Source organism: Cryptomeria japonica, chromosome 2 (assembly GCF_030272615.1).
Source record: "Cryptomeria japonica chromosome 2, Sugi_1.0, whole genome shotgun sequence".
Classification (NCBI taxonomy): Eukaryota; Viridiplantae; Streptophyta; class Pinopsida; order Cupressales; family Cupressaceae; genus Cryptomeria; species Cryptomeria japonica.
Window position 1 is genome coordinate 168,183,166 of NC_081406.1, and position 27,826 is coordinate 168,210,991.

The 27,826-nt window shown below is 33.2% G+C and overlaps 1 protein-coding gene and 1 long non-coding RNA gene across 2 annotated transcripts in view; one reads left to right on the plus strand and one right to left on the minus strand.

Moving 5' to 3' along the window:
- Positions 1 to 22,606, plus strand: part of LOC131065959 (probable LRR receptor-like serine/threonine-protein kinase At1g53420) — a 165,015-nt gene extending 142,409 nt beyond the window's left edge. The window contains exons 18-25 of the mRNA XM_058000572.2: positions 19,427 to 19,818; positions 19,989 to 20,184; positions 20,360 to 20,518; positions 20,617 to 20,738; positions 20,896 to 21,106; positions 21,241 to 21,478; positions 21,570 to 21,720; positions 21,819 to 22,606. Of these exons, the coding sequence (XP_057856555.2) occupies positions 19,427 to 19,818; positions 19,989 to 20,184; positions 20,360 to 20,518; positions 20,617 to 20,738; positions 20,896 to 21,106; positions 21,241 to 21,478; positions 21,570 to 21,720; positions 21,819 to 22,151 (1,802 nt within the window). The 3' untranslated portion in view covers positions 22,152 to 22,606. The remainder of the gene's footprint in view (positions 1 to 19,426; positions 19,819 to 19,988; positions 20,185 to 20,359; positions 20,519 to 20,616; positions 20,739 to 20,895; positions 21,107 to 21,240; positions 21,479 to 21,569; positions 21,721 to 21,818) is intronic.
- Positions 12,042 to 27,826, minus strand: part of LOC131065961 (uncharacterized) — a 47,686-nt gene continuing 31,901 nt past the window's right edge. Inside the window, exon 4 of the long non-coding RNA XR_009371511.1 lies at positions 12,042 to 12,332. This is a non-coding gene — a long non-coding RNA (uncharacterized LOC131065961). The remainder of the gene's footprint in view (positions 12,333 to 27,826) is intronic.

Here is a 27,826-nt window from a genome sequence, read left to right on the forward strand (position 1 = left end):
TTGGATTGTTGTCCATTTATCTTGAGATGGTTGTAGCGTCTCTATAGTCAGTGAGACTCTTTTGTAATGAGCAATACGCTCTAGGCAGTGTGCCTTCCTACAAGTGCAGGCCCCTCATTGTAACACATACTTTCTGTAGAAGTATCATCTGACTGTGGGTAGGCTTCCCACCATGGTTTTTCCCTTTCTGGGTTTTCCACGTATAAATCATGGTGTTATGTGGTATGGTTTCTTTGCATTGATTATCTGGTTAATTGTTAAGTTGTATTGTTTACCGATATATGTTCCTACTGACATCTGTATATGCTTTACCAGTACTTGGTTTGTTTAAGGTTGTATTGTGGATTAAAAGTTATAATCTGTTAACAACTGATTCACCCCCCCCCCCTCCCCTCTCAGTTGTTCACCGATTATCCTAACAGGTTAACCACTTACCTTTCCATGATTCCATTTTTTTTCCATTTTTTCCACAACTGGATCCTAAAGTTTATTAACCCTGCTACCCTTTTCTAAAGGTAACTCAAGGTATCTACTAGAAAATTTCCCTTTGTTTAAGCCTAAGATGTGACATAGTGATTCCTCTTGTCGTTGAGTTGTGTTAAAAAGGAAAATTTCTGATTTATTAGCATTGATTTCTTGACCAGATGTTGTATCATACTGATCTAAAATCTTCCTAAAAGTTACAGTGTCTAGCTTGCTTCCCTCAATAAATAACATTGTGTCATCAACAAATTGCTAATGAGTGATATTAACAACACCTTAAGTAACTTTAATTCCTTTGATTTTGCCCAGAGAATGGGCCTTGCTAGTAAATCTACCAAAGGCTTCTTCCATAATAATGAAAAGAAATGGGGAGATAGGATCCCTTGCCTCAAACCTCTAGAGGATTCAAAGTACCCTTCAAGAGAGCCATTGATCAAAATAGAGAATCTAAGGAAGGAGATACAACTAAAGATCAAACTAATTCGTTGCTTGTCAAAACCAAATGCCTCCAAACACTTGCATAAAAATCTCAAGTCTACTCTATCATATGCTTTTTTAATATCTAGTTTGATTAACATGCTAGGGTTTTTATTATGTTGAAATGTGTGAATTACCTCTTGGGCTATAATGACACCATCTAGGATTGATCTCCCAGGTACGAAACTAGTTTGTTCTTTTGATATAATAGAAGGCAAAATATTTTGATTTTGTTAGCTAATGGTTTAGACAAAACCTTATAAACTGTATTGCATAGTGATATTGGTCGAAAGTCATCTCATGCATGTGCATTTTCCTTTTTTGGGATGAGTGCAATAAATGTATTGTTTATTTCTTTAAGAATTCTACCTAACTTCCTCATGTATTTGATAGCTTCCCACATATCCTTGCCTACAATATGCCAACATTTCTGAAAAAAGCCTGCTAGAAATCCATCTGGCCCTGGAGCTTTATCTGGATGTAGCTGGTTGATATCTTCCTCAATTTCAGCAAAGGAGAAACTATTGTTAAGTATTCTATTATCATCTGCAGAGATGATCTTGGGTACACAGTTGAGAAGTTCCTGTTGGGATCTTAAATCTGAACTATCCCAATTGTTTAGGGAGGATTTGAAGTAGTTAACTATTTCCATAACAATTTCTCCTAGGTCTTCCAAAATGCCACTACTCCCCTAATCCTACTAATCCTATTGATATTCCTTTTGTACTTGACATTGTTGTGAAAGAACCTTGTGTTTTTGTCACCTGAACTTAACCAATTTTCAAGAGACTTTTTCTTCCAAAATATCTCCTCTTTTGTTAATAAATCCTCATAATCATGTAGCAACTCTTTCTCTTTAAAATACTTGTTTTGATACATACCCTCCTTGATGATATTTTCATTAATTTTGGCCAGATCAGCCTCAATTGTTTCTTTCTCTTTAAAAATGTTTTTAAAATGCTCCTTATTCCACCTTAGCATGTCCAATTTTATCTTTTTGAGTTTGGATATGAAACAATACATTTTAGAACCTTGAAATTGTTCCTCATTCCACCATATCTATGAATTCCTTATCTTGAAATCACATATTTTCAAACTTAAAAGGGCATTTTCTGGGCTTCTTTTCCACTTCTAGCTCCATCTAGATAGGAAAATGATCAGAGCCTACCATAGTTAAGATGGTCGAGCTCATCAAATGTTGGAATGCTGCTAGATCTCCCTTGAAGAAAAATCGATCCAATTTCTCTGCTATATAATTTATGCCTATCCTCCTATTGTTCCATTTAATGCAACCATTAGTCATCCTAATATCCAACATATTGTTATTATTGACCCATTCCCCAAACTTTGTTTGTGCCTGTGATATATTTTGTAGACCCCCTATTTTTTTTGTAAGACTTAAAATAGTATTAAAATCCCCTCCAAGAATAATATTACTATCTGGATTTTGTAGCATAAAGGAATCTAATTCTGCCCATACATTTATTTTGCCTATAGTGCTAATAGGCCCATATATATTAATGAGCAGGAAGCTAATTGAATTATGTAAATTGTTCACTACCATACTGCCAATGTAGTTTATTAGTAACCGGTTCATACCTAGTTCTTTTAGGGTCCCACAATGCTGCCAATCCTTCTGTAGCCCCTGTAATTAGGTTATTCTCCACTTTCCACAAGCCTAATTTCATTTTAAGGGATCTCCAGTCCTCATACCTTAACTTAGTTTCTTGAATCATCACAATATCAGATTGGAAGAGGGTTAAGCTACGCTTGAGCAGGTGTTATTTGTTAGGGGCATTCAATCCCCTAACGTTCCATGTTGTAATCTTCATTTCTCATTGGAAAGGCACTTCCCCTTCCCAGCTTGAAAAGATCGGTGATCTTTGTCTGATCTTCTGCTTCCCCTCCTTTTGACCTTAATTTCGTAAGGGATTTCCTTCCTTTCCTCTTAGGGGTTGACCCAAAATTTGGGGTCTCTTTATTTAGAAAGGATAAAGCTATTCCTAACTTCACTAGATTATCCATACCCACTTCATTAATCAAATTATAGACCCAGGGCTCACCATTAGATTCCATATCCTCCCCAAATTCTAACTCTAGTATTTTTGAAATGATTTCTTGCTTCTTTTTAGCAGCTTCTGCATTATTCTCATCCTTTGATTCATAATCTGAATCAAATGCATTGTTTATACCTATGAGATCATAAACTGCTTCCAAATTAGCAGGAATTTGTTCCTGGGCTTCTAGATCCAGGTTATATAGATCCGCCTCCCTGTCCTCTCCATGCATATCTATAAAATCTCGTTCATCCTTTGTACCTCCAGAACACAAAGTATTCAGATCCATAGTTGTTGCTCCAGTCCCTTCCTAAGGAGGTTGTGACACAACCTAGCTATGTAGATTCTCAAACCCTAAAACCTCATACCCCTAATCTCCTTATCTCCCTGACATGCAGGCTCCACCCTAAAACCTCCTCTCTCAATATCAAATTTAATATTGACTCCTGAGTCAATCAAGGGAGCCTTTATTGACAAGTCCTTAACCAAATCTCCTGGTTCCAAAATCACATTGCCAAAAATAGCTCCCTCATAAAATTTTGCTTTAATGTTGTAAGTCATTTTGGCAGTAATTAACTCCAAAGGTGCCAAGAATTTATCATTATAGTCCATATCTATGAGTATTTCTACCTGCGTTGAACTCATGATTTTTTCCTCCAACCCTATGAAAGACCCTAACGCATTTTCTATCTCTACTAGGGCATCAAAGTTAAGCAATTCTACAGGAAGATAAGGAATTTTAACCCATCTAGGAAATATTTTAGGTTTGTAGTCCAAGGGATTAAAGTTCAAATGCCAATCTATGAAGTGAAAACTGTATCCTTTGAAAATAATTGGCTTGCCATGTTGTTCTCAAAAATGAGCAAACCAAGTTCACCTACAATTTATCTATGAAATAGCCAACTTCATACAAAGAAGAACTTCAAGACTTGGACAACATAACAAGGATTTGAATCCTTCTACTCTTCAGGCTCTGCAAAACCTAGGTGGGTGTACCTTTGATGCATTGACTCAGACCCATTACGCACATATGGCAACATCAACAAAAAGCAGATGAATCTCAAAAGGCTTAACAACTAGGAGGTTACTGCAGATGGGCTAGATCTACATTGACATCTCAACTAAGTTGAAGCATGAGATAGGTGGAACAAACTAAAACTACAAACATAAAAGTAAATGGATATTTGATTTCTAAAAATATCTCTGAGAATCTTGAGAATCTGCAAGACCGGTGCCTTATCCAAGGGGAACAGAGTCATACATCCAACTGTAAATGAGAACTTCTACTGCAATTCCATCTTCATATTGAAATATTCCTACATAAATGCATTACTCAGCTCATTCATAAAATCATCACATCTTGAAAATATATTCCATTATTTATAATTGATTACAGAATTTAAATTCTTCTTTGAAGAATACCTGCAAACAATCACAACAATCTCCTTGAGATGACAAATTCCAGCCTCCTTGAGGATTTAATTTGTAACAAAGAAATATATATCTAGATACAATCTTGTGTGAATTTATGCATGCCTTACATACATATAAACCTGAAACTAGAAACACCTACAGCAAGAAGATATACTCAATTACTTGAAAGAAGACATTAGACTATACAAACTCTGGAAGAAAAACTCAGAGTTGGAAACACAGAATATGGAGCTTTGCTCACAAAAATTCTGGAACCCCTACAAAATGAGAAGACCTCCGAACAAGAAGGAAGAGAGAAGAATTTTGGATTTCATCTCTAACAATGGCAACTGCCAAATCTTCTACATTTATGGCTCACACACTTGGCCTGCAGAAAATCTTCTCTTTCTGACAAGCTCAAAAAGTTTCTGAAATCCCAAGTAAACTTCCCTCAAGATATTTGGTGTGTGCTACAACTAACTACAAAAATAGACTTCTCGTTCCCTCGTTCCGAGAGCTTTCCAACGATATATAATACTTGTATATTTGGGTAAAACTAACCCCTCAACCCTTAACCTCTCAGATGCAGCCAAGCACAACCAGCCATTTAAATTTTTGAATTTTCTGCACTATATTCTGAAACTATATCATTTAACTTTGACTTTTGCCTTGATCCTCCTTCTGTGCTTTGCCACATGGCACCCCTTGATTGGCTCTGGAGTCCCTATCCTACCACCTTAGCACGATCGGACTCACCATCGGAATGAAGCTCTTCTTTGTCATTGGGTTGCGATGGATATTCTAACGAGCAGTTTCCCATCGCGACCTAGCAACCCCCGTTGGATCTTCTTCGGATCTGCTCACTCGCGAGGTCTCTAGTTTTTTTGGGGTTAGCATTTTATGCTAGCGAGATGGAGACTGCTAATGAAATTGCTTTGGTTGCGAGGTCTCGAGTTGGTTTTTTCCACTCACCCCTTTTGTCAGGCCCACCACATGTCGGCCTCTGGTTCACCTTTGGATCCAACTGGGCACCACCTTAACTACCATGTCACCTTAGGTCGGACCTTCTACTGGACCTGGGCCCTCCTTGTCGCCAAGTCGCGATGGATATTCATCGAGCGGTTTCCCATCGCGGTGTAGCGATGACCATTGATCTTCCTTGGATCACCGACTGATCACCTCCAACCTGCTCAGCCTTTAACTCACCTTAGTTGCTTCACTGTCGAGTCCCACCATTTGGTCGCCATGTCGCAAGGGTTAACATTTCGGGCACTTCACAATCACGGTACAGCGACAGCCATTGATAGTCCTGGAATTTTACTTGGGCGCCACTTGTCCGCCACCTCGCCTTGAGACGGACCCACCATTTTACCTTAGGCCTTCTTTGTCGCCAGCCTATCCCAAAATTTGGACACCTTGAGATGCACACGCGTGAGGTCCACTGGGCCACGAGCGACCTCTTTCCAAAAGCCCTTAAACTTTGACACTATCGAAGTGTGCGTCTTTGTATTTAAATACAAAATATTTCCTTCCCACAACCAATGTGGGATAAATGTTTATGCCTGGCGACATTTACTTGGAATTTTCTCTAGCCTTTTAAAATCCTCTTCATTGCACGCAGGGGAGAATGCCAGCAAGGGCCACAAAGATTTGGTTTTACACCTCACAATCACATTTGCTTGGCATTTTTTATTGTCTTCCTTTTAACTCATGCAGGGGAGGATTGCTAGCTTCATTTTTCATGCCCTCAAACCAGGCGATTCAAGTTGATTCATCGAGTGCCACTTGAAAGTGCAGAGAAGAATTTTAAAATGGGCCTCTCAAATTGACAAAATTTTATGAGTCCCAACATGCCATACAATAGTTCATTCTTTAGCTCCTTAGATTTACATTTTATAAAGATGAAATCATTCGGCGGGACATAAATACTTACTTGTTGATGGTATGTCCAATATCACCATTGCTCAATCTTGTTGATCGACTATTTGCTACCACTCCATTTTGCAAATAAACCGTTGTAGCTTTCCCAGTAGGCATTCATGATTTTATTGTGAATCACAAAAGTATCTCCTCTTTTTGTTCCTTATGATTACCTGTGGATTTTGTTGAATTGGTTCTTTGTGGAGCCAACTTTAGATCTATCTGATTGTTATTTTTCTTGTGGATAGGAGCCTTGTTAGGGTTAAAAATTTTATGCTTGTTGTGTTTCTTAGAAGGTCTAGCACCAGGTTGCTTGGTGGACATGGCATTAAGGCCAGGATGTCTGTAGAAATTCCCATTGTTGCCTTTCCAACCCTTTCTAGACCAAACCAAATTGTTAAATCTAGACTGCAATGGGAAGTGTTGAGATAGTTTCTCTGCTCGCCTTGTTTTCTTGGATTTAACAATTTTCCATTCATTATTTTTATTCTAATTATGAGATTGCTAGCATTTATCTACCCACTCGCCATTGGAAAATACCCACTAAGGACTGTAATTATCTATATTCTACCTTGAATCGAGCTGCCCACCGTTGAACCTACGTTGACACATTTATGTTGTTCTACTCGAATTCGGTCGCATCATTTATTTGATAATCACAATAAATATCAAGATACAAGTTTTTTCGTATTTTCACATGTAGTTACAAATAATTTCGAATGCAAATAAAACTACACAATTGATCTCTCATTTTAAGTTATGTCACTATGCATGAACAAGTACTTAGAAGTCTACAACAAACTTTTAATTCTAGTGGAATGTTGCAAAATGATCTAAACATGTGAGTTCACATCACCTTTCCACCCCTCTATGAATTTTACAAAGCTATCAAAAAATTGTTCACAACACTAAGATTAGTGGACAAGGTAAAATATTAGATTGAGGTACACACAGAATTGCCATATCAACAACAAACTATGAAACATACCCACATAGTGAGTTGTTAGTATAGAAAGTAAATGCAAATCTACTACATTATCAAATTTATTACTACTCAATTTAGTAACACATAAACCATTTTCTTAATAAATGTGATCAATTAAAAATTGAAAAACTATAACCACATAGTGATTAGTTAGTATAGAAAGTAAATGCAAATTCACTACTTTATCAAATTTCTTATTACTCAATTTAGCAACACATAAACCCTTTTCATAATAAATGTGACCAATGAAAACTAAAAAATTGGTGCATCCAATACTAATATCTCTTTCCCTTCTTTGATCTAGCACTAATTATGATGACAAGACAAGAATACCACATTTCATAAGCTCATAATAGAAAATCATCATTCCCTAAATGAGTCATCGCATCCATAAGTAATAGAAGCATACAGAATTCATAAGTTGACAAGGGGCACAATGCATCATGTTCCTACCAATAGTGCAGTTAGTTTAGAGTAGATAAAAGCATAGATGGAGATAGAGGGAGAGAGGAAGAGGGAGAGAAATAGTAGACATGGAGATAAAAATAGAGAGATAGAGATAGAAAGATAGACAAATAGAGAGGGTAGAAAGTAGAAAACAAAAAAACATTTGATATGAAGTCTATTTTGATCATGAAATATTCGCAATTCAATTGCTCAAAGATTGTGAATTTTTTTTTAATTGCTCTTATGCTAAGATAAAATTAAGTTGTACTTATGTCATATTGAAGTAATGAACTTGTAAGGGTTGTGGTTTCAAGTTTAAAGTTTGCAAACTTAACTCTTTATTTTTAGATTACACAAATGAGATATCATGAAGATGAAGATAGCTATCATTATATTTATATTCATTTATTGTGTTTTAACTATTTTGTAATGTCATACGATAATGGCTCTTAAGTCTACTATATAACTATTTTTCTATAATACATGTTTATATTATATTGTCATACTATTATGGTCTTTAAACTATTTTGTTGCCATCCGATTTTCACTCATTAAATATTAGATTGATAGAGAGTTATCATGCTATAATTTACTCTTGACTTAACATATAATATTATTTTTGTTGTTATTTAATACTTTGATACAATATTTAAAAAATTATAGTTATATAAACAAAAATTATTTAATTATATTTGTAAAAGTTCCAAATTTGGAAAATAAAGAAATTAATTGAAGAGAATGGCATCAACATTAACACCAATTAGAACAAATTAGGTATTTACAAAAATATTGTTTGATCCTACTATTATATATTTCTAGGTGTAATAAAGATAAGTACATGTGACATGCTTAATCATAATAATTTCCTTTATTAGTTTTAGTTTTTTTTTTTAACTTAATTGAATTAAAAGGGTGTGTCCCTACATAATTATGCTTGTAAATAAGAAAGAGAGAACATGTTCATGACAACACTAAAGGTTCAAAGTTGCACTTTTCAAATCAAAGCTACACTGGAAGGGTTTCAAGCCACAAATGTAGCCTTGTTCCAAGTCTTGTGCATTATTTTAGATTTCATGGTTCACATTCATCTAAACTATTTATTTCCAGGTACAACATGGGTAGAGAGAGATGCATAGATAATGAGATAGAGATAGGGGAAGAGATTAGAGATGAAGTGTGGAGGGGTGGAGAGATATAGATATATGGATCTAGGAAGAGCGAGAGGGAGAGAGAGTGACAAAGTGATAGATAGAGGGCGTCATTCTAGAGAAAGAGTGGGAGAGAGGAAGATGAAGGTATAGAGGAAGATGGAGAGGAATAGATAGAAGAAATAAAGAGGGAGTGATATATATTGTGAAGATAGGGAGAGATAAAGGAGGTGATATATATAGAGAAAGGGGGGAGTTGAAGAGATAGATAAAAATATAGAAAGTCATATAAAAAAAGACAATGAGAGGGATATATAGATAGAGAGGGAGCTTGTGAAAGATGAGAAGAAAGAGATAGAGGGGGCAAGAGTGAGAGATAAAGGCAGTGATATTATACTATGAAATATTTAAATATAACATATTTTGTATTTGTGTATGGTGAAAATGGATAACAATAATAACAATATTGAAAGGCTAAATGAATTCAACCACCAAACCCTAGCCTAACAAGAACAAAGATCCACCATAACATATGAAGATTACCTAAGACAATGCAAATCAAATGAAATCACAAAGATTATACCATCACATGTCCAATAGGGTTTTGATCTCCATTCTTCCTATCTCCATTGATCTTGCTTGATATATTTGCTCTCAGATTTTTATATGCACAAGAGCTCAACAAAGAACGGAATGTGGTTGCAAGTAGGATCGTAGTGTAGTCAAGTCCTCCAAATTGTCGATTAGGTCATTAGAATGCTTGATTAGGGTTGATAATGAAGGAAGCATCTCCTTATATAGAAGACACAATATGAAATGGAGGGATAAGATTAAGAGGTGTAAAAAGAGGTCGGCTATGATTAGAGGGTAGGTAGAAGAAATAGTAAAATAATGAAAGGGGTAGGTAGTGTATGAATTAAGAGATGAATGACATGTGTCATGTGTAGAAAAGGCTAATGAATTAATTAAATAAATAAAGATTTATTTAATTAATAGAAGAAGTGGGATAATTAAATAAATAAGATATTTATTTAATTTAGGAAAAGGATAATTTAAATAAATAAATGTATTTATTTAAATGAGAAATAAGGCTAGAAGAGGATAAATGAATTAATTAAATAAATAAGGATTTATTTAATTAATAGAAGAATTAGGCTTAAATAATTAAATAAATAAAATATTTATTTAATTAGACATGACAATTTTGGGTGTCTACAGTATTATGTTCAAACTATAATCATTTATAAATGTAATTTGTGTTTCATCTTTAATATCATAGGTTGTGAAATTATCATGTTTTTAATTTAAAAGATAATTAAAGTTGATTTAAAAGAAATAGATATGTTGGAGGAAAAACTTAAAATAAAAATATTAATAATGAATATTTTTTATGTTATTTTAATTAATAAATTTTTTTATAAATATGTGAAAGGGGATCCATTAGAATGGACAGTGTAATAATGAGAGTATGTATATGAATGAGTATGATAAATTAGCACATAGGTGAATATATAGGGATGTGTAATCATATAGATGAGGGTGAGGATTAAGTACATAACAACATGTAACAACTAGGTGGGTAGCATAACAAATTTAAATACCAAACATAACAAATACCTTCACATATGCATACAAAATTAACTCTCAATAATTATTATAAAAGAAAAAGATCAACAATTTTGAATTTTAATCAATCATAAATTATTCAAAATTCAATCAAAATATCACAAAATTATCCAAAAAATATAAATTTTAAGATCTAAAAATCAGTATATAAAAAATATAAATTAATAATAAAATAAATATAAATAAAACTAATATAATATCAAATATGCATAAATAAAATAAATTAAAATTAATAAATATATACCTTTCATCGAGACATAACTACATTCAATTATGCTATTAAAATAAATCTAAAATAAATACTATTACAAAATTATTTAAACAAATTTAAGGAATATCACTATGTGGTAAGTGTTAATAAAAATCTGTCTTGCACACGCATAGAAGATAAAATTGTTTGACTAGGGAAAGGTAGAAATAACAATTATATAAAATAAAAACATCACTTCCCTACTAGCCAAGTTTAATGACAATTGAAGATTCTCGTGGCTTTGAAAATTAATTGTGGTGTTGGCAACGAGAATTTGGAGGTCACCTCAGCATCTTTGATAATATTGCAACACTTTGTTTCTATTATTTTAATTCGTCAGGATTGTCAAGTCTATTGCTGTGAATCAAAACGCTCTATTTTTGTTATATGAAATTGTCTATCGTCATAAAATTAAAATTGTCTAACGTCGATACACCTCGTAATCAATTCTAGAGCCTCCTCTGCCTCACACGTTTCCATGCACAATACTTTTTTTTGAACGATGTGAAGGTGCAAGGCTTAATCAAAATGTTTTAGCCAATCACATGATCAATAAATCATTTTTTAAATAATTTTTGTTAAAAAATTTGCACGTTAACTTTTGTAAAGAAATTTTTTTATTCTAGTTTGAAAATTTCTAAAAATTGATTGGCTAACTAGAACAATGATTAATAACTATTTAATCTATTTTAAAACGAGATGAATGCAATAGTATCCTTGGCAGGAACTAATAATCATAATATGGACTAACTCTCAAACCCAAAAAAGTGTTTGCACATATATTTGTGAATAATTTCTAATGAAAATAAAATTTTACAATTGATATTTGCATTCTTAGTTCCATTGATGTGCATGAACACGTATTTGAATAGTCTACAAGGAGTTTTTGATTCTCGAGGAATGGTGCACGATGATTTGACATGTGAGTTCACATAACCTACCAACCCTTTGAACGGATTCCACAAAGCTTTCAAAAAGATGTTCCCAATATTAATAGTGTGGATATGAACATAAAAATCTAGATTGATGCACACAAAGAATTACCAAGTCAATATTAAAATATGAAATCTACTCACATAATGACCAACTAGCATAAAAAGTAAATGTGGCTATTTTTTTTTTATTAAAGTAATGCAGAAAAAGAATTACAAGAATTGATAGTTAAAACAATGTCAAGAAGGAACAAAGACTAAGACATGATCATACAAACAATAGAAGACAACAAAGACCAGCTGAATAGCGCCTAACAACAACATCTTGATGCTATCATAGTAGCAATACAAACAATAACCAACTGGAACAAGCTAAACAATACCATGCAATAGCCTTACATAAGAAACAACTTTATAAGAGGACAACCGGCCATAGCACAGCTAGGAGAAAATCAAATAGCTGAGATGCTAATCCAAAATGAAAGACCTTAGACCTTGAGCAATACAGAGCATCCTTTTCTCGAGAAGTAGGGCCACTTGGTGCTTGATCTTTTGAATTTAGAATTCTAACTTTAAATTCTTCCTGGAGGCCTCCTGAAGATGAGAGAAAAGAAATGTTAGACAATAAAAATGTCAGGGAAAAACTTTACAAGTGCAAAATCCTAATGATCATGATGATTATTAAATACTGCTATGCATCGGATTCTCCATAAGTGTAGTAATATAACATGTTACATTCCATCAACAATAACATTATTATGAAGCCCGACCCCAAGAAAGGCCTCTTTCCAAATGAGTTTATGTTCAAAAATGGCTGGTAAATCTTGAAAGATAGAATTCCAAAGATTCTTAACAAATTGACAACCCAAGAAAATGTTCTTTATATCTTCCTATCTATGGAAAAAGGGATAATTAATGGGTTGGACAACAATACACCTCAACCTACTCCCAATGGGAAACTAATGTGACTCTATTGCATTATCAATTTTTTTATTACTCTAGTCACCAATGCAAATCCACATTTTATGTTTCATTTTAAAATCCACATTTTACATTTCATTTGTTGATCATTATAGCAAAAGGATATGAATATATTTTCTAAAGAGTAAACATGAAGTTTTCAATCCTTTTAAATAATTTAAAGTAATGGTTCAGTTGTAGAAAAGAAAGAAAATAAAATGTTAAGAGGACAAATGATTATGGTGAATTTTCCTCTAATGATTTTGATAGATTTTGTAAAGATCATGGCATTCATAGACATAAGACAAGTCTATATTCTCTATCGTAGAATGGAGTTATCGAAAGAATGAATAGGGCAATAATGGAGACGGCTAGGAGTATGTTGAGTGGTGTTGGTCTAGAAAAAAAAAATTAGGTTGAAGTTGTTGTCATTGCTTGCTATTTGGTTAACTATTCTCCTACATCAACTCTTGTTGATAAAATACCTATGGAGGCATGGTCTAGTCCTAAGCCTTTATTGAGACATCTTAGATTTTTTGTTGTGAGGTATATGCACATGTGTTGAAGGAGAAGCAAACAAAGTTGAAGAGAAAGGTTGTGAAATGTATCTTCATTGAATACAGTTATGGTGTGAAAGGATACAAGCTTTGGGACCCTATTGCATAGAAGGTGATACGTAGTAGAAGTGCTATTTTTAGATAATTAGCCCTTCTTCTGTTACATTGCAACTAAAACAAACTAAATAGGAAGATATCATTCAACTTCCCTTTATAACTTAGAAAGTTGAATCGAGAATCCTAGATAGACAACAACTTTAGGAGAGCTCGTCTAGCTTTGAATCTTTAGAAGAGAAGGAAAAACCTCTAACTCACCTTATTTGAAGGTCTACAAGACATAGATAACCACCTGAAAGGTATTCACTTGATGATTGGAGATGTATTTTTTCTTTGAATAATAACATAGATGAACCTAGATCCATAGAAGATGCATTAGATATGAATGATGTAGTTCTATAAAATTACTATTGATGAAGAAATGACTTCTTCAAAAAAGAATGACACATTGGATCTTGTACTATTACCTGAATTACAAAAACATGTTGGTTGCAAATGGTGTTCAAGGAACAGATTGGTTTAGATGGAAGCATTAAGAATTATAAAGAAAGGTTCGTTGTGAAAGGCTACTCTCATGTTGAGGGTGTTGATTATGGTGAGATATTTTCTACTATTACAAAAATGATATCCATTAGATTTATTTTTTCTATTGTTGTTTCTTATTATTTAGAGGTTGAACAAATAGATGTAAAAAATGCTTTTGATAATGGTGATTTGGAGGAGGATATTATATATAAAGTGGTAAATGGGATTCACTAGTCTAATTATCCAAACTATGAATTAAAACCTTTTACATCAACAACACATTCAATAATGATTAATAGGTCCAACTACAAACCCTTGGGAAAGCTAGGCACAATGGATTGATTATTTTTACTTTTGATTGATCTGATTTTTAGATATGATAAAATGATGAAATACAAGGATTAGGTCTAAAGATGTAAAATTTATAATAATTAGCATAAACAGGTAGTTATAGAATAGATATGCAAACTCTAAGAATAGATCTCAAAACAAGGATAAGAAAGGAACCCGTGTCTACAATTTGTGTCTGAAACTATTGGACTATATGAGTAGGATTTCTAGTCTTGAAGGTGTTTGATATCGATATTGAAAACATATTTAGGACCAGGATGTCCCTCAGATTATCTCCCTAAAATTCTATTGGAAAAGTGTCAAACTATGTGGCTAAGCCACAATGTCTAGGGTTTTCTACCTCTTCAAAGTCTAGATCTCTTTGTCTCAATCAGTTTTCTCTAAACATGTATTTTTCCTCTATCAAATTTGAATCCTACACACACAAGAGAGGTAAAATGGTGTTGGGTTGTATATGGGTTTGCCTCAGTCAAACCCTAAATTGGAATTAACCCTCCAACAATGATGATAAAAAAAGAGAGCCTACCCTTGTAGGGTAGAGGCTAAATGTGAAGTAAAATATTGAATTGACAAGTTTATACCTCAATTTTGATGTTGTTGATGATGATAAAATTCTCTTTGGATAGAACCCTCAAGGGTTGATGCAATAATATTACATGAGAAAACAAGATCAATCATAAAATCTCACTTGCATGAATATTGTTGTAACTCATTGCTCCATAATGCTCAAATCTCAATAAATCTGCTCATATACTTGCTCTAGGAAGTGATTAGGATGTGTATGGATATGGATGCATGAAAATGAATTAAGAAAGATGCTCTTATATAGGGTTCCCAAGATATTTCTTAAATTAGGCTGACCTCCAACAGTCATATTAAAATTTTGAGATTGGATAACAATTGGCGAGAATCAACACACCAATAGATCTAAAATTGGGCCCAATGACCATGACACCTAGCGCCCTAGTCCTCGTAGAAAGGGGTGGAATAGAGGTAGATGTGCACAAGTTCACAACATAAGATCTTATCACTAAATTGACGTATGACAATAGTTTGGCAGTACAAGGCCTATGAATAAATACACTAACACAAGGACCTAAAACAGAGTATGAAATTGTAATAGGGTTACAATTTACAACATTACAATATGACACAACTAGAACATTACGTGGTGAAAGGTAAAAGTAATTTGGTTTGTATATTGAAAAAATATTTGCATGCCTTCAAATAGATTCCTAGGATGTGGTATCATAAATTTGATACATATGTGTTGAGTTTATGATCTAAGCATTCCAAATCAAATCATTGTGTTTATTATAAATTTGATGGTGATCATTTCTTGTACATTGGATTATATGTTGATGATATGGTATTTATTAGTAAAGGCAAATGAATAATTTTGAAACTTAAGTCTCAACTTACAAGTAAATTTGAAATGAAAGATCTTGGTACAACCAAACACATTCTTGGTATGGAAATTAGAAGAGATGGAGTGAACAAAAAGATATGGCTATGCCAAAGTAAGTATGTTAATGTCATTTTATAGATGTTTAATAAATAGGATTGTAGACCATTATGTGTTCATTTATGGGGAGCTAATTAAATCACTATGCTTTTGAACATAGTGATGGTCATTTATCGTTGTTGCACTTCATTATTTGTTTAGTAAGAGCATTGGGAACCTTTAATATCAATTTTCTATATGATGTGAAGAACTTGGAAGAGCTAGAAGTTTTTTCTTAGTGTGGAGATCAAGGGAGATGGAGAGAACAAAAGTTTTTTAGTCAACTACAAGAAGCATGCTAATTCAATTTTTCAATGGTTCAATTTATATGTTTGTAGATCAATGTGCTTTCTTTGACACTAGAGATGTAGAGGACATGAGTCATGTATTTTATATTAGTTGTTCATGGACTTATATATGCTATGTTCAACACCATACCATGTTGGAAACCAAGAACATTGAGAGGGGGGATGAATCAGTGTTCTATCGGAATGGATAAATTTAACCTTATTAACACAACAAATTATAAATCGGTAAACATAAAAACATATAACACTAAGAAACAATGTAATCACAAAGATGAACACCATAACACCATAGATTTATACATGGAAAACCTCAAAGAGGAAAAACCACGATGGGATTGGAGACCCACAATATCTATCCACCAATTAGATGAATAAATATTACAATAAGGAGCTTGCACGTGTAGGAAGGCCAATAGCCTAGAGCACACTACTCATCACAAAAGGAGTCTCGCTGACTACATAAAGCATCGGACAACAATTCAGAATGAAGATTGAACTGCAAGAATAGAAACTCCTATGCCTGATTACAGTTCTAGTTAAGCTCAATACCAGAGGCCTAAAACCTCTTCCACAAACCCAACTCGATCACCAATGATCGACCAAGTCCTCTACATGAATGATTACAACATTATTCACCCGCATACATCCTTATCATTATCCCTTCTACTTATACCATGATCTACAATGAGATCTTACATCATACTTATATCAACCCTCGACCATAAACAATAAGGTCGGCCACCAGACAATAAAACAATTACATAATTACAAAACATGTCAGCCAAAGACCAAACAATAATATCCAACCCATAAGACATGTTGAAAACGCATTGAGAGGTCCAATCGACACGTTACATTAAGTCGGTCCATAACATAGACAATACTAGGACCCAATATAGGTCCACACACACTAAGGCAATGATCCCAATCAACCAAGTCTCGAACATGATCACCATCAGCTCATCATGAATCTCCGCTAGAATCCACACCAACACCACTTATGCATATCATCAAAGATCTTCAACAAAGCTCTGTTGGTCAAACCCTCACCGAAACAACAAACCAAGCTTACTAGTAAACATGATAGCATCTAATCACCAGATCAAAACCAACTGGCTGAACATGAACATGATTAAGACAATTCCATAAGCCAAACATACTGGAGCATACCAGATCATGATGATCCAATCCAACCAGAAACCAAACAACCTCCCGGGACTAGAAGGATACTAGTAAACTGACAAAGCAGCTAGTGTAGCCTGTGTTGCCAGTGTTGCCATCAATGACAAACAACAATGCAAGACATAATCAATTCCTCTAAATTGCCAACATACCACACATTTCCTAAGTAATGGGAGTCCTAAAAAGGTATGTATGTCCATGTTGGACAATTGGACAAGTTTCATTGCATTGTATTATAAAGAGTGTTCAAGTACTTTTTGCATATCTATATATTTCCTATCAAGAGAGATAAACTTTATGTAGAAGAATGTATATACAACTTGAGGTTGTGGATTGAATTGGGTATATGGTAATAGAAGGTCTACCAATGGTTATGTATTTACCCTATTTTTGTTGTGGTTAGTTGGATATGTTGCAACCAAAGGTGTACTAATTCTAAAAGTTGTGGTTGTTGTTCCATCTATATAGGAAGACAGATACTTAAACTTGTTTTCGAGGAGTGTTTGGCACTAGTGGTTGTGTCAAATATCAAGTTAAAGTAGGATATAATGATATTTCTATATGACAATGTATCATCAACTTGGTTGGGGATCTTTCATTCGTTAAGAGATTTTGGTCAATATGGTCGTCACCTTGCTTGTTCTTGCAAATGCTTTGATTGATCCCATGAGCACAAAGGAGTTCAATTGTTCCAACATGATTATGGGTTTCCTGCTTTCGGCAATCTATTCTCTAATAGTTGATTTTTTCACTTTTCTCTTATAAGGTATATGAAGAGTGTGAGAATGTTTTTAATCTCCTACTTTTCAAGAGTTTTATGAGTTTGTCCTTTGAAAAATTAAATTTTGTGATAAAATAATGATTATCCCAAATCCTTATAAATAATTGTTCTGAGCACAATACAATGGCAGTGGATACTACGCTTATGGTATTGAAATTGTTGTTCAATCTGTTATTCTTGTGTTTGCATTGTTGTACTTGTGATTTCATTAATTAAGTTGAAACTGGATGATAACATCAAGCCTTCCATTGAAGTTATTTGTTCAGCTAGATTGTATATTTGCATGCAATTTAGCTATTTGGTTCATGAAATCACATTTTGTCTTGTGTAGAAGTAGTCATTATCCCTTTAAAATCATGATTGTATTTCATTGTTGGCCTCTGCTTTAGCCAATAGATAGGTATAGATGTTGTATTTATAGTTAGATTCTTTCATTCAAAAATCTACAAAATTCTCTTTTTTGAGATGAGTTGTTATTAGTCTTGTGCTCATACCCAAGGCAAAAAGAAAAGGAAATAGTTTTTTCGTTAATTCAAAACCCTTCAAAAGAGTATTGTATGATGTGAATAATCATATACTTTGTCTATAGCTTAGTATCTAGGGTTAGTTTTAGATGTTCAGAAGCTTCACCTTATTATTTGAAGAGAGGTCTCGAAAGAGACATTAAAACACAAACAAAATGTAAACCCTAGCACTGATAAAATATATATATATAATTACAACATTTTAAATTAAAAAAATAGCAAGTATAATTAAATAATTACACTTAAATACATAATAACAATGTTGATTGAAATGCATTTGATACATGAACAACCAGCATCAAAATTTCTTTTTTCAAGAAGGATTTTATACCATGAAATGATAAACCATATGCTAATTTTAAAAAACAACCTTTTAACGACATAAATACTAATTTGAATGCATTCCAAAAATGTGTAGACACATGAATGAAGAATTTAGGAATGAAAAAAGGGCTTAGGAAAAAATTACTGAAACTTCAAAAATAGCAGAAATCGACTCCCTCAATTGCATTTGATTGCTCAAACAAGATTGCAAGAAGTCACAATGAAACATCGAGACAGCATGTTTTACTTCAAAGATCTCAAATGTAAGTTTACAAATAACCATCACAGGAGTTGTGTTACTTGTTTATCAGAAAACCAAACAAATTGATTAAAACCTAATCAGAAAAGAAGTTCTCTCTATGCCTGAAGACTGTGAAACAAATAAAATAAAATAAAAAGTGGAAGATGGGCAACATATTGTCTCCTTCGTAAATAACCATAATCTTTCAGTGTTTGTTGTCAAATATCCTTTCATGTTTGATTTTAAAGCATTAATGGAACAGTTATATAAATTGAACCATCTAAACATTTAAGAATCTCATCCTGTAGACATGATTTGTAAGTCACTCTATGGTATTGAAACTCTAATCCAATTGGGGAATCCTTTCTTTGCAGATTATCATTTGGCTATTAACTGTGGAGGACAACAACTAAAATCCTCTTTATATGGACTGGATTTTGACAGTGATTTACATGAATTTAATGACTCAACATTCTATCTGAGTCCTAAACAAAATTGGGGTGTTAGTAATATAGGTTATCTTATGAAACATTATACAGAATACATGCCTGAGTTTGAGACTCCACAAATAGTTAAGGGTAACAGCCCACCTAACTCCATTGATCCACAACTGTACAACACAGCACGTACTTCTCCTTCCTCTCTGAGGTACTATGGCTTGGACCTCCAAAACGGACTATACAATGTAACACTCCATTTTGCAGAGATACAGTTTCCAGCCACCCAAAATCCAAAAAGAGTCCGGATATTTGATGTTTATATTCAGGTATATCCTTTTTCCTTTAGCAGTTTATTCAGTATTAGGCGTCTCTACTAAGATTGCAACCTTATTTTCAGTGTTTTGGATCACTAACAAAAGGATAAGAAATTTGACTAAATTTCTAGTATTATCATTCTAACAGTTGTGCTTGGTCAAACTGATCAAAAACTATGCAGGGAAAGAATGTATTGAAAGATTTTAATATAATGGAAGAATCTACAGAGAAAAATCCTGTAGTTGTCAAGAACTTCACTACCAATGTCACAAATAATACCCTAGAGATTCACTTTTTTTGGGCTGGTAAAGGAACATGTTGCGAGTCACAAGAAGAAATCTATGGACCTTTAGTGTCAGCTATTATAGTTGATTCTGGTAAGTAAACTCTTTATGGAAGAATTCTTTATTATTTTCAAACTGTTTTAGAGCACTGAATGCCAAGGGAATAGCTTGATTTTTATAATCATATAGTAATTACATAAATTGTGGTGTTCTGATAAATTCTTCGTCTTCATTTTCTGCTGATATCTGATATTTATCTCTCTGGCAGAATTCAAACCTCATAAACCCAAGAATACTAAGGCTATTCAAATAACTATAATTATTGTAGTAGTGGGGACCCTGGGCCTTTTGCTAGTAGTGTCTTTAGTCTTTATCAAGAAGACAAAAAAGTGGGAAAGCATACTCTACTTCGTTAGAAGAGACAAAGGTGAGTAACTTTCAAAACTGATACTACCTAATTCCATCAATGCTTTTACTTTATCACTTACAGCTCATTTGTTGAATTCGTCCTGTATGTGGTTGAAGGCTTAGCAGAATTAAAGAAAATGACAGGAAATTATTTCAGCTTAAGGTTGATGAAAATTGCAACACAAAACTTTGATCCCAAAAATAAGATAGGAGAGGGTGGATTTGGTGCAGTTTATAAGGTATATTGATATGCATCCTAAAACTTTAGTTGAGTTTACATGGTCAATAAAATCATGAAACGTATGCATAACATTTATATGGGCGCTTCTCAGGGAAGCATGGAAAACTTATTACACCATTGCTGCATGTTTATGACAGAGGATTTCTATTGTGCAGGGGATTCTACCAGGTGGGAGAAAAGTAGCAATAAAGCAATTGTCGCATCTGTCCAGACAAGGGAATCGCGAGTTTCTGACTGAAGTAAGCACAATATCTGCAGTGCAACATCCAAATCTTGTCAAACTTTATGGTTGCTGTGCAGAAGGAGGAGAGCTTCTCCTGGTATACGAATACATGGAAAATGGCAACCTTGCTCAAGCTTTATTTGGTAAAGCCATCCTATATCTATGACCAGTTCCATTGCAAACAAAATCCATTGTACATTTGCTATGAGTTACTAAATCATGTCATACAGTAAACAGGAGCTGATTTTGTTTCTTGTATTCTAATTATACATCTCAGATCCTGGTGAGGCTAGGGTCAAGCTAGATTGGCCCACAAGGTACAGAATTTGCCTAGGAATTGCACGAGGGATTGCATATCTTCATGAGGAGTCACTTCTAAGAATTGTGCATAGAGACATCAAACCTACAAATATTCTTCTAGACAAAGATTTAAATCCCAAAGTTGCAGATTTTGGTTTGGCTAGGCTCTTTGATGAGGAAAGTACTCATGTCAGCACAAGGGTTGCTGGAACCATGTAAGCTGAAAAGTAACCATATTTTTAAATTTATTTATATTCCAAAAGTTACTTTCCATTATGCTAACTTTTTTTCATCTTAAATCTTCAGTGGATATATGGCTCCAGAGTATGCTTTGAAAGGGCATCTCTCAGAGAAGTCAGATGTTTACAGCTTTGGAGTTGTTGTGCTTGAAGTTGTGAGTGGCAGAACCCACACAGACACGAGCTTGGAAGAGGAAAGATGCTATCTTCTTGAATGGGTAACAGTCCATATTCAAACTATATTTTTGTATAATACAGTGGAAGGTGTTTTAATGCAACTTAATAATATCATTTAATATCTGGCTTGCTAACACAGGCTTGGCAATTATATGAGCAAAAGAAGACTCTTGAATTGGTAGATTTGAACCTATTGCAATCAGGATACAATGAAGAAGAGGTGGTAAGAATGATTCATGTGGGTCTACTGTGCACCCATGAGAATCCTGATGCAAGGCCTTGTATGTCCACAATTCTTGAAATCATGGAGGGTGGCATGGCAACACCTGCTCCACAGTCTCATCCAGGGTATCTCAATCAGTGGCAAGCTTGGGAGCTGGCTGCTGGAAGGCACCATGTTCAAGCACAATCCTCAGCAACAAGTAAGAGCTCAGGCTCCAACCAAAAAGGATCTGGAAAAGACAGCTCTTAAGCGTTAAGAAAAAAAGCTTCAAAGTTAAATAAGAAATACCGCTTCGGCCAAAGTACAGATCATGATTATGAATAATATACTCAACACTATACTATCTAGTTAGACAGATTTTCCAATACTCCCATTCATCTTTACTGTAGCTATCTATTTATTGTTTTCAAATTAATGAAAAAGGGTGCACTTTTGTACTTGGGTAATTAAAGGGCTCTGAGCTGATAATGCCTAAAACCTGATGTCATGTCTAAACTGCCGCACACACTTGGCAAACTATTGACAATATGTTTAGTAAATCTCAACAAACTGTGCATATTCATTATAAACTTGTTTTGTTGAGTTCTTTAAGCCTAGTGCATTTGTTTTCAACAACAAAATATGGCAAGTCCAATATTCAACATTTCTTTGGGTACATGTTAAGCTCTGCGATGACTCTCTAATCAATAGTTTTCTTGATGAGAGAGGATACGCCTCACTTCGTTACAGTCATTTACAAAGCATGGCAAGTCCCATATAAAAATTTTATCCAATAATGAAATAAAATTTAAATCATCCAATGAGGTTTGGAGAAAGGGGACAGCCATGTCTGACATTGCAGATTATTTTATTGTTTGGTATTTACAAGTTTTTCATCCTTTATCACATTTTTTCTTAGTTACTAGTTCAGGTTCAGGTATATGTATGGCAAAAGAAAATTGGGGTTGAGGAAATTTTGGGTGCATTATGTAATAAAATACATACAAAATTATCAATATGATTTAAAGTTAAATTTAGATAATGATATGTATATATGTTTGAGGTTTTTCTAAAGTCTATTGTAAAGTTTAGAGTTGGATTTTCAAGTTGATTAATTGACCTATAAAGATCAAAAAAAAAAAAAGGTGAAGAAAAAATAAAATAGTATCTATCAATATCTTAAGTGAACCAAACCTAAACCCTAATCTAAAATGAACTTGAACCAAATCAACAAGTTTTCCCTATCAAACCAATACCAAAGCACTTTTTTTTTACAAGAAGACATTTGAAAAGCTTTAGCAAAGTCCATAGAGCATATAGAACCTTGATTTTTCTTAAGTGATTGTAAAGGTTAGCATGTTACTAAGGTCTGTAGGAAAAAACAAACTATCCTATTTTCTTCTACCTACTTACTTATCACAATGTTTAATGGGGATGTATCCCCTCCCAAATCCTATCAATTTTGGGATGGAGATCATACTATCATGTTGAGATGCTAAGGAAACGCCCACTACCACCCTACCATAGTTGGAAGACTCCTTGAACACTAACAATTTTTTGAATTTTTTTTGCAAATGAGTATTCTAAGGAAAAACTCAAAGATATAAGGTGGCCAAATTTTCAATGAGTATTGACAAAGAAACCTATGACTACTCACCAAGTTTTGTCAAGTCTAATAAAAAAGCTCACAAGATAAAGTTATGACAACAAAGCATAGTTTGAATGCAATTTAAACATTTCTAAATGAATTTTTTTTTTTAATTTTAGGTACATTAAAATAATATTTAGTATGTTTTAATTTGATAATGTAAAAAATTGATAATAAATCTAAACTTTTTTTAATTTTATATTTGTTACAAGGTAATTACCATGACAAATAAATTTTGTCTTTATTATTGAAAGTAGGTGAAAATATTTTGATACTAATTAATTGATTATTAATTAATTATGAAAATATTTGTAGTTACGATTACAAGATAGCAAATATTTTACTTTTTAAGTAATTTATAAATAGCTCTTGGTTGTTTAGGTTAGCATTATGCTCACTAATTTAATACTATTAAATATTGATAACATAACAAGATTAAAACAATAATAGAATAATGTCATAATATAATATAAAACATTCTTAACATAGTCATAAAAATTATAAAATAGTAATATAATGTTCAAAATATAAATATTCTAATAATTTAAGTATTAATATTGATAATAATATAATAAGTCAACAATATAATATATTAGTGATTAGAATAATAAAAAATAATAATCTAATAATTTTAACAATGTAAAATAATATAATGAATATTAATACAATGTAATATTAATATAATGTAATATAAAAAAATTGTTCTCACTTAAACATTAAAAAAAATTACTACTATTTAAGTATAATTTATGATTTGTTCACTAATCACGTTCTCAAATAAATATTAAATTTTAGAAGAGTTATGGTATTATTGAAAAAAGAAAATATTGTTTACATAAATTTATAAATTAATAGCTTTAATAAGCCTCTCATTTATTTACTACATTTATATTTATATGTACTAGTTTAGGAATACAATTTAGGTTAGAGATTATTATCCTTAGATTTAGGATTCAATTAAGTTTATAATTAACATTAAATTAGTATTCTAGTTAGGGTTCAAATAAGATTACAACTTAATTAGGTTTAGAATTCAATTAATCTCTTCTATTACTATTATAAATCTAAATGGCAAGTACTAGCCACTACATGGCACTTGTTTATAATTTTACAATTTTGAATTAAAAAAAATGAATTTATTAATTAATGGCATGCTATGTTGATATTCAATTATAGTATAACCTTTTCAATGCAAGATTTATATAAAAAAAAAAAATTGATATTTTGTATTAAAATCACTATTCTTTTTGAAACATTATACTTTATTGCATATAAAAATGTTGTAGAATAGATACAAAGACTTCTAGCTCCATATCAAGCTCAATAACACAAACTAGAATTCATCCCACTAGAAGCAATAACACAAACTAGAATTCATCCCACTAGAAGCAAAGACATTGCTTGGAAATCTTATAATTGAACAGGTAACAACAATTGTGATTTGAACCTTATGCACAAAGAAAACTAATGAAGCCATCAGTTTCCCAGCATACCTTATTACATGCATTCCTAATTTAACACCAAAGCATGTCCAAAAGATAAACAACAAGAAAAATAAGAGATACAAACACTCTTTTGGGTTGAGGAGAGGAGATAATATGCACCTTAACCAAGGAAGGATTAGTTATCTCTACCTCTAGCTCAAAAGAGTCCTAGAGCAAGTATTGATCAATATTTGATAAATTTTTAGAGCCAATTCATGGTTGTACCAAAACTTAGAACAACTACAATACTTTTTTAAGCTATGGGAATGGTAGTAGCAACTATCACTAGATGTGTAGTAAGTTGACTACCTTATAAAATTTTGTTAGGAATGAATGGTTATCTATTCTTGGTTGAATAACAACCATAGCAACTTGGGAAGGAATGGATATGAACCCCTTGTGTCTTTTAAACCCCAAAATGGGTTGTTGAACCATGGAAGGGCTAGGTTGGAAACTACTTATTCTTAATTAGGAACCTCTTCTAGTTATAGTGCTAAGCAAACTACAAGCACCAACTTTAATGGCTACATATGGAGTAAGGACCCTATGAGAGAATAGGTAGAGGCAGTATATCTCTAATACATAGGCTACCCTTCTCCATTTGAGGTAATCACTGATGGAAATCCTATAACTCATTTCAGGATAAGCTTATTGACACTCAAGATTGATAGTAGTCGAGAAGTGTATGCTTGAGATTGATAGTAGTCAAGGAGTATACACTTGAGATTGATTCTATTCAAGTAACTTACTATGATGATGAACTATTAGCCATATTACATAAGTAATAGGGAAGATTCCACTAGGAGCATGTGGGCTCTAGAGCCAGTGGCATGTCAACAATGGATATCCTTAGTTGCTTAGTTGTCTAGTGGGCTGTCGAGAAGATAATTTCTAATAAAGCATAAGTAGGTAACTAATTTGAACCCTCATAGTATTGATATGTTATACTCTAATATGGAATTGTTATCTTTGTTTATCAATGGTAGGAACACCTTGAGTAATTGTTCTTAAGAAGATTATCCCTATGCACTGTAGGATGGTATGAATGTCCACTCTCTCAACACAAGCCACAAAATCTACTTTGAGGGTTGGATAGGGATTATGTATATATTGCAAGATTCTTGTTGCACCCCCGAGGTGATCCATGGCATATTAAAGACAGAGTTTATATGACTAGGAAAAGTAGTTATGTTATGCTTCAGATTTACTAGTTTCATTAACCCTCCACTGATCTTTATGATCTAATCAAATGATAATATTCAATGTATGTTACTCGCGATGTTTAAAAGAAATTGTGCGTATATTTTTGCTCTCGTCTGACGTTTTCACTACATTGGTATCGAAGCATAGAATTTTACCTTAGGACCTAGGTTCTTACACCTTCCTTGGACTAATATGACTACTTGGTGTTCGCAGCCATGGGACATGGAAGAAAAGGAAATAGGAAAGCCACAAAAATCAAACCCTTGACAAACGAACTTAGAAGGATACAAGGTCGGTGCTACCACATTGCCAAAAATTGAAATAGAAACAATATTTGACACCAAACCATTAGCAGAAACTGTCAGTTGGTTCAAAATATAGAAGGGAAAGAAGTTGGCCAAAATTATTTAAAAGAGTTAAGAGCCAGCAAAAGAAGTTCCATGTTCAACCCCAAAGATAAAGGCCTCAATATCAGAGACTTCCCTTTTGGTTGTTGACCAATGCGCCTGAGCTCTATCTGAGGAAGTCATTGTGGAATATAACAATGTCCATGACAACATGACCAGGTAACTACGGTAACCTCAGATGAGGAAATACCTAAAGAGGATTTTGAAGAGGAGGAAACTCCTACAATATAATTGAAAAATTATGTGTGTTAATATGATGAAATAGTATTAAATAATCATTGTCATGTTATGTAAATTATTTATGAGAAAATTATGACTATATAAACATTGGGAATAAAATATTGCCTTTATGAACCTGGCTACAATTTCTAATTTGATAATAAATAAGATTTAAATAGTTAGAAAATATATTAATGATGGAAATTAAAAATAATACTCTTCCTTATCTCGCAGAGTTAACTTACCATAATGAAAACGACCTTAAGGAAGGGAGCCTCATTGAATTCACATCTGCAAGTAGGGGTACAATCTCACCACCTCCTACTATACTAGAAGAGATGCAAGCATAGTAAATGCCCTTCATACATAAAGATAGCTTTTCCAGAGTAGAAAATTGAGGAGTTATATTGGAAAAAAGAGCAAAGTGTAGGAGTAAATAGGTGACTCCTCAACACCTCCAAGATCCCTACAAGAATGAAATAGCTTCTACAAAAGAGATGGCAAGATAACTTACATAACAATGCATCAATTTATAATAGTTGAATATGAATAAAAATGTACATAGGCCTTGCTTATATAGGAAAGGTGATGGGGTAGGAGTACACAAGATGTGGATATGTATCTTAGTCCTATGTGATGAGAAAACTACCCTTGATACAAACATTAAATGCATGTGCAAATATTAAATTCCTATATGTCTAAAAGTAAATAATGAGATATGGCCCCATTATAAGACAACTTCTAAAATGATACCTAGGATAACTTAGGATGATGTGACCTAACTTAGGACCTAGGTAAACTTAACATGTGAAAATGTTCCCACTAATAACTATATAGGAAATAACCCCATTCACACTAACACCCCCCTTGAGTGCAACTTAGGGAGTGAAATTATTAATATGTAAATGATGTAATGATGATTATTACAACTGTGCAAGATGCAATATAAGTCTTGCTAATTAAGGCCATATTAGGTACCCATGT